The sequence below is a fragment of the Nicotiana tabacum genome, chromosome 5, assembly GCF_000715075.1.
Source record: "Nicotiana tabacum cultivar K326 chromosome 5, ASM71507v2, whole genome shotgun sequence".
Taxonomy (NCBI): Eukaryota; Viridiplantae; Streptophyta; class Magnoliopsida; order Solanales; family Solanaceae; genus Nicotiana; species Nicotiana tabacum.
In genome coordinates this window covers 128,281,410-128,288,491 of record NC_134084.1, presented here as the reverse complement: position 1 = coordinate 128,288,491, position 7,082 = coordinate 128,281,410, and the positions used below count along the sequence as shown (strand labels likewise).

At 36.9% G+C, this 7,082-nt stretch overlaps 1 protein-coding gene across 1 annotated transcript; it reads right to left on the bottom strand.

Moving 5' to 3' along the window:
• Nucleotides 1–1,018: 1,018 nt before the first annotated feature.
• LOC107820024 (cell division cycle protein 48 homolog) lies at nucleotides 1,019–6,463 on the bottom strand. Its single transcript, XM_016646230.2, has 9 exons — nucleotides 6,298–6,463; nucleotides 6,025–6,190; nucleotides 4,176–4,404; nucleotides 2,887–3,653; nucleotides 2,571–2,792; nucleotides 2,415–2,486; nucleotides 2,014–2,295; nucleotides 1,549–1,908; nucleotides 1,019–1,463 (listed from the first exon to the last, which is right to left on the bottom strand). The coding sequence occupies exons 1-9, from the start codon at nucleotides 6,324–6,326 to the stop codon at nucleotides 1,164–1,166; spliced, it is 2,427 nt and encodes an 808-aa protein (XP_016501716.1). The 5' UTR covers nucleotides 6,327–6,463; the 3' UTR covers nucleotides 1,019–1,163.
• Between the last annotated feature and the right edge of the window lie 619 nt (nucleotides 6,464–7,082).

The window sequence follows — 7,082 nt, the reverse complement described above, 5'->3', positions numbered from 1 at the left end:
TGGTCCGTTCAATACATACAAAATGTACTAGCACAAGAAGTTGGAATTAAACCATTCCCATAATCAAGATTAATTATATTTAATCTTGTGCTACAATCATTCCTGATGGTTTGTCCAATTCCATCATTAGATTGTGAACTCAAACTTTATACTTATAAGAACCGATGATTTAATCTTCCGTGTATAAGCTAAACTCTATACACTAAACCATCTACTATATAAGCAAAGGACACAAACTATTATATGATCTATTTAAAACTTTATTAAAACTGAATAAACAATTATTTCATAATAAATACTATATCTAAACCAAACTCATGGTTAATAGTATATATCCCAACACCCACGTGGTCTATAAGTTGCAAAGAAAAAGATGAAAAGTAGGTAGAGTTTTAGCTTATAAAAGATGGCACAAAAGTCCATTAGTACACCACTAGTAGTACCCTATTTTGGTCATCGTTTTAACTAAAATAAAACAAATGTGTAGTATGTATTATGTATATCATTTGGGATACGTGGTTGTGTTTAGCTCAAGTCTCGAATTTTCCACCATCAGACTTGGACATTATACTGATGCAAATTTAACACATACACGAAAAGAAAGATTATACTCTTTCAATTTATATGAGCTTATTTGACAAGATACAAATTTTTTAAGAATACAAAAGCTTTTAAAAGTTGTGATATTACATGTGATAACGTTTGTGACTATTGATTCAGACGATAAAATATCTAGAGAACTAAACTGCCTCAAGATTTTAATCTGATTAAAGAAACAATTCACATCAGGATTACCATGTTAAACTGCATGCCCCCTTCAAGTAAATGCCTTTTTTGTTAAATGTAAAGGGTTACACTTATCTCAAAACAAAATTTCCAACCCAAATGCAGCATTCTAATAGACGTAGGAAATTGAGCAAACGTTAGCAGCTGCTAATGAAGTAAAACCATAACTGCATTGCATACCCTGCCTTGGTTTAATCATTTATCAGCAGCAGGTATAATATGTAGAGAATAATAGAACAAAAAAATCTTTTAATCGATGGCTATAGAAGATCCAAGTATAAATTATAAACTGAGAGCAAAGGAGGGATTTCGAGCGGAGTAATAAGCCCATTTTACAGGGTTGCAATGTAAAATAAGAAAATAGAACTTTTGACAATCTAACTATACAGGTCATCTTCATCTGCTCCACCAGCTGAAGTTGCAAAAGGATCAGCAGTTCCAGTTGCTCCTCCTGCCGTGCTCGTCTCTGAGAATCGGAATTCAGTACCAAAACCTCTAGACTGCTGCAACGTTTGAGCAAAGGCCTGGTACTTGCGAATATCTGCGTCACTAACACTCCTCCTAGCATACTTCATTGATTCCTCAAAATGAGCAGGCTTGATCTCTGCTACCTCATCATCAACGTCTTCCTCCATGGCCTCAGGATTCTCGCTTCTCCTTTTCTCCCTCTCAATGTCCTGCAAAAACACATCCGCATTAGTTTTCCAAAATCAATGACTACATTCATAGGTACCAAAGGATGAGAAGATCTAGGGCACTTACTTTCTCAATGTTTTCTCTGATAGCGTATTTGCAAGCGCGTTGACAGATTTCTGTTATGTCAGCTCCACTGAAGCCCTGTGTGTACTTCGCTAGAGCTCTTAGATCGATATCCTTAGAAAGGGGTGACTTTCTTAGGCACGCCTTGAAAATTTGGTGACGAGAGTCTTCATCGGGGAGAGGAATATAAATCAACTGATCAAGACGACCAGGCCGTAGAAGTGCAGGATCAATAATGTCGGGCCTGTTGGTTGCGCCAATAATGAATACTGTCTTCTTAGCATTCATGCCATCCATTTCAGTAAGGAGTTGATTCAAAACCCTATCAGCAGCTCCACCAGCATCTCCCACACTACTTCCTCTCTGAAAATTTAAGTCCAGTCATTAATATAAAAAACAAATGATCCACAAAGAAAAAAGTGAAATTAGCATAGTCATAGATTACTGGTTGCAAACGAGATAACACACCTGTGTGGCGATAGAATCCAGCTCATCAAAGAATAGGACACACGGAGCAGACTGTCGAGCCTTGTCAAATATTTCTCTAACATTGGCTTCACTCTCTCCAAACCACATGGTAAGCAATTCTGGACCCTTGACACTGATGAAGTTGGCCTGACATTCATTTGCAATGGCCTTCGCAAGCAAAGTTTTCCCACATCCGGGTGGGCCGTAGAACAGGACTCCCTTTGATGGAGACATACCAAACTTCTCGAATTTCTCAGGATGTTCCACCGGATATTGAACAGTCTGGTCAACAAGTTGAATTTAAACAAAACAATTAAAAATAACAGATTGAAATAAATTAATATGGTAATTTCATCAGGACCCTAATATGAATCACCAGTATGTTCAGTATATAGAAGTACCTCTTGGAGCTCACGCTTGACATTCTCAAGGCCTCCAATGTCCTCCCAAGAGACATTGGGAACTTCAACAACCTGCTCAACCAAAAGCTACATAGTTAGATTCAAATGCAAATTTAGTAGCGTCCTAAACAGATTACGAGAGAAGTTTAGACATACAGTTTCACGCAAGGCAGAGGGATTGCTCGTTCCAAGAGCAGTTTGGAAGTGCTCATTTGTCACAGCCATGGAGTTCAGTATCTCTGCATCAATGGTCTCATCCTCCAAATCTATCACGTCCATCTTCTCTCTGATGCACTGAAGTGCAGCCTCGGTACACAAAGCTGCTAAATCAGCACCGACATAACCATGTGTGTCCTTGCCAATTCTTTCTAAATCAACCTGCAAAGAAAGAAATCTCAAAGTCAACAAAATGCAACTCCTTCTTGGAATGGAGAAGATTTGAAAACAGCAAAAAATTAAGAGGTGAAATTACTTCTTCAGCAAGCTTCATGTTCTTCGTATGGATACGGAGCACCTCGAGACGCCCCACTTCATCTGGAACACCAATGTCTATTTCTCTGTCAAACCTGCCAAACCTTCTTAAGGCAGGATCAATGCTATTGGGGCGATTAGTGGCACCCATAACAATTACATGGGCACGTGATTTGAGTCCATCCATCAATGTCAAAAGCTGGGAGACAATCCTCCTCTCAACCTCTCCATGTGTCTTCTCACGTTTAGGAGCTATTGAGTCAATTTCGTCGATAAAAATGATTGATGGTGCATTCTTTTCAGCTTCCTCAAATGCTTTCCTAAGATTGCTTTCACTTTCTCCAGCCAATTTTGACATGATCTCTGGACCATTAATACAGAAGAAGAACGCACCAGTCTCATTTGCAACTGCTCGGGCTATTAAAGTCTTTCCAGATCCAGGAGGTCCATACAACAGAATTCCTTTGGGAGGCTTGACACCAATGGATTTGAAGAGTTGTGGGTGCCTTAGTGGAAGCTCAACAAGCTCCCGTATTTGAGCCATTTGTTTACGCACGCCCCCAACATCATCATAGCCGATCTCATCTAGCCTATTCTCGTCTTCCCTACTCACAGGTTCACCCTCACAAAATATCTCAGTATCAGGGGCAACAACACAATATTCAGGAGGATCAGTCTCAATAACCTTGAACTCCACACTTCTCATCCCTCCCCTTACCAGGAAAAGATCACCCTTCCTCACTGGTCTGTATGCTTCAAGGAAATAGGCTGCAGAAGAACAAAATAAAGAAGTAATAGCATATCAGCATTTGTCTACACAACTATGACAGAAACACATTACTTTAACAAGAAACATGAGTGCTGATTATGAATACTCATAAAAACTGCTAGTGTATCTAAAGTCTTCATCACCAAAAATTTCAAAATTGAGAAGATATTAGAATAGATAAAAATGCATGACAAGAATCTGATCTTGTTCTGCTTGTCAGTTCTCACCTCCAAAATAAAAGAAGCTTCGATGAATCACCACATGGAGCGATACTAATGTTGTTAGTTTGCTTAATATGAGTTATAAAGAAGGTTTCATAGGCAAGATGAATGGCACAGAGCCTCTGCAAAGAGAATTTATCTTACTACAGTATATTATAAGCTAAGTCTGGCCTCTTTATTATGTGTGTACGTACACCTAATCGCACTTCCAAATTCAAAGCAGTAGCAAGGCAGTTCATGCAGGTCAAAGCAGTAGCAAGGTAATATTAAGAAGAAATCAAAAAACATCTGAACACTTACGTTTTAAGTAAGCATCGAAGAGGTTCCCAGTGACCCCTTCAATGGTATCATCAATGGGAAGAATGTGTACACGTTTGCCATACTTGACATCAGGACACTGATGCACAGAGACAACATCACCAAGTCGAACCCTTAGGTTATTTCTGACAACCTTGTTCATCCTGATCTTCGGCTCGTCACAGGTGTCATCAGCAAGAGCTATGCAGATTGTATCTTTTCTCTTCTTACCCTATAAACCAAACCAAAGTTCAGAAATTAAACTGTGTATAACCATAAGATCCTCATAATAATCATATGATTCATATCCCAGCATCCAGGTTATTATCAGGCTCTTCTTGGATCACCATAATATAGTGGCATTACAAAGTAAACCAATATATTCTCAAGTTTGCATCTCATGTAGCATAAAGAAGTACAATCACTAGGACTAACCAAATCTACTCATCTGAACTTGGGGGGGAAAACAAAAAAGGGGCATAAAGACAACCAAAAACCTTCAGCATGTGGTCACGTTAATCACTTAGAGCCCGTTTGGCTTAGCTGATTTAGATTAGCTGATAAGCATTAGGTGCTGAAAAACACTTTTAAGTGCTGAAACTGATTTAAAAAATAAGCAGTTACTTGTTTGGATAAAAGTGCTGAAATTAATAAGATGCAGCTGAAGAACTGGGTATTCGAAGAGTTTTGTTTTAAAAAGAAGTATTTTAAGGATAAAATAGTAAATATTTTGGTCAAACTTAAAGTGCTTATAAGCTGAAATTTGATAAGTTGGGGGAGACCAACCTATTTTTGGCTTATAAGCACTTAACTTATAAGCACTTTTAATTTTACCAATCGCGTAGATAAGCCAAAAAGTGCTTATAAGCCAGTTTGACCAACTTATAAGCTTAGCCAAACACCCTTTTAATCTCTTCAAAAGATACAAAATAAACACAAAAACAGAGCAAAGACAGATTTTAATAATTATCACCTAATTGTAAAGCAAATAAACACAGATTTTAAAATAAATACAAAATAAACCCTAAATCCAAATTCAGGATTTGAGACAAAATCTGAAAACCTAAGTTTTTTCCACACATCAACATTATCCTAAAACCATCATATCACGTGTGAAATTTAACCAAAAAAGCTACCAAAGTTTAAACGTTTGACAGCTAAAAACAGCAAATTAAAGTAATTTGAACAAAATCATGGGTAAAAGCCAGATCTTGATCAAGAATTCAGAAACCCAAAACCCAAATTCAGATATCCAAGCAAAACTCCAGAATCCCAATCCAAAACTTACACATTGACCGCCATTATCAAAAATCATAGTAGAAAGAACTAAAATTCATCAAACCCCTTATATAACCAGTGAGTCTTAAACCCACAAAAGCTACCAATGTTCAAAACTCGCAGAGCTAAACACAGAAAGATCAAGTAACTTCTAACAAAATCATGGTTAAAATTCAGAACTTATATAATGAGTGAGACACACAATAAGCTAACAAAGTTAAAAAGTTGCACAACTAGACACAAATTATTCAATTAATTCCAAAAAAACTCTCACATTAACCGTGATTATCAAAAATCATAGTACAAATTACTAAAACCCCGTCTAATCCCTTATACAATGGGTGAGGTTTAAATCCACAAAGCTAACAAAGTTTAATACTTGCACAGCTAAACACAGAAAATTGAAGTAATTTTAACAAAACATGGGTAAAAACCAGGCCTTTATCAAGATTGCAGAACTAAGACCTCATCAAACTCGACTTAAACCCACAAAAGCTAACAAAGTTTAAAAACTTGCACAGCTAAACCCAAAATATTCAACTAATTCTAGCAAAATAAAGGGCAAAAATCTGACCTTGATCAGGATAGTGTCACCGCGAAAAAGCTGAAGCTTCTCCATAGTATCAGGGTGAAGAGCAACAACAGAGTTGTCATCGTTGATTGCTTCATCAACAACAAGGCGATTAGGCGACTTCTTCCTCTCCAATATCGCCGTACTATAGTCCCTCTTTGTCCCTTTCCTGTACACATATTTACATAAATACCACAACAAAATCGAAGATCAAAATCACAAACTAAATCTACAACGTGTTGTTTCGTTGTAAAGATCGGGAAAAAGGGTACTTACGAATCGGAGGATTCAGCTTTGTTAGTCATGATTTTTGCAGAAGTTGATAGGTCTCTGAAGAGTTTCTGATTTTGTGTAATGTTTGAGTATGAAGGATCTGCCCATGGGTGGGGAAACGAGGAGTTTATATAAAGAGTGTTACTCCATTTCTTGTTAGGAAAGAAATCCTTTTTTGTTTTTGTTTTTGTTTTGATTTTATCACTTAAGTATTTTTTTTTCTTTTTCCTTTTCATTGTTTAAGAGGGATATTAAGCACTTCTTCTTTCTTTTCTTTAAAAGAAAAGCAAATATTATCACTGCTTCTATTTCCTTTGTCGAGACGCGAGTTGCTCCGATGATAAGCAACCTCCACTTCTAATCAAGAGGTTGTGAGTTTGAGTCTCCTCAAGAGCAAGATTGGAAGTTCTTAGAGGAAAGGATGCCGGAGATCTATTTGGAAACAACATCTCTACTCCGGATAGGGGTAAGATTTGCATATACACTAAAAGACCCCACTAAATAAGATTATAATGGGTTGTTTGTGTTGTTGTTGTCGTTGCTTCTATTATGTGACCAGTCCAATTTCTAGAATTTTTTTCTTTGGCCTAGCATCTTCCAGCAATTTAATTCGAACAAGAAAAAAATTCAGATACACTAGCAACAATAAATTTTAAGCAATAATAATTAATAATAAGCAAATTAATTTTCTCTGCTTTCTTATTTTAATTAAAAGTTAATTTGACATGTGCACTATAATTATGGTATCACTTTAGTATTAATCAGTCAATCAATGTCATCTCAATTCC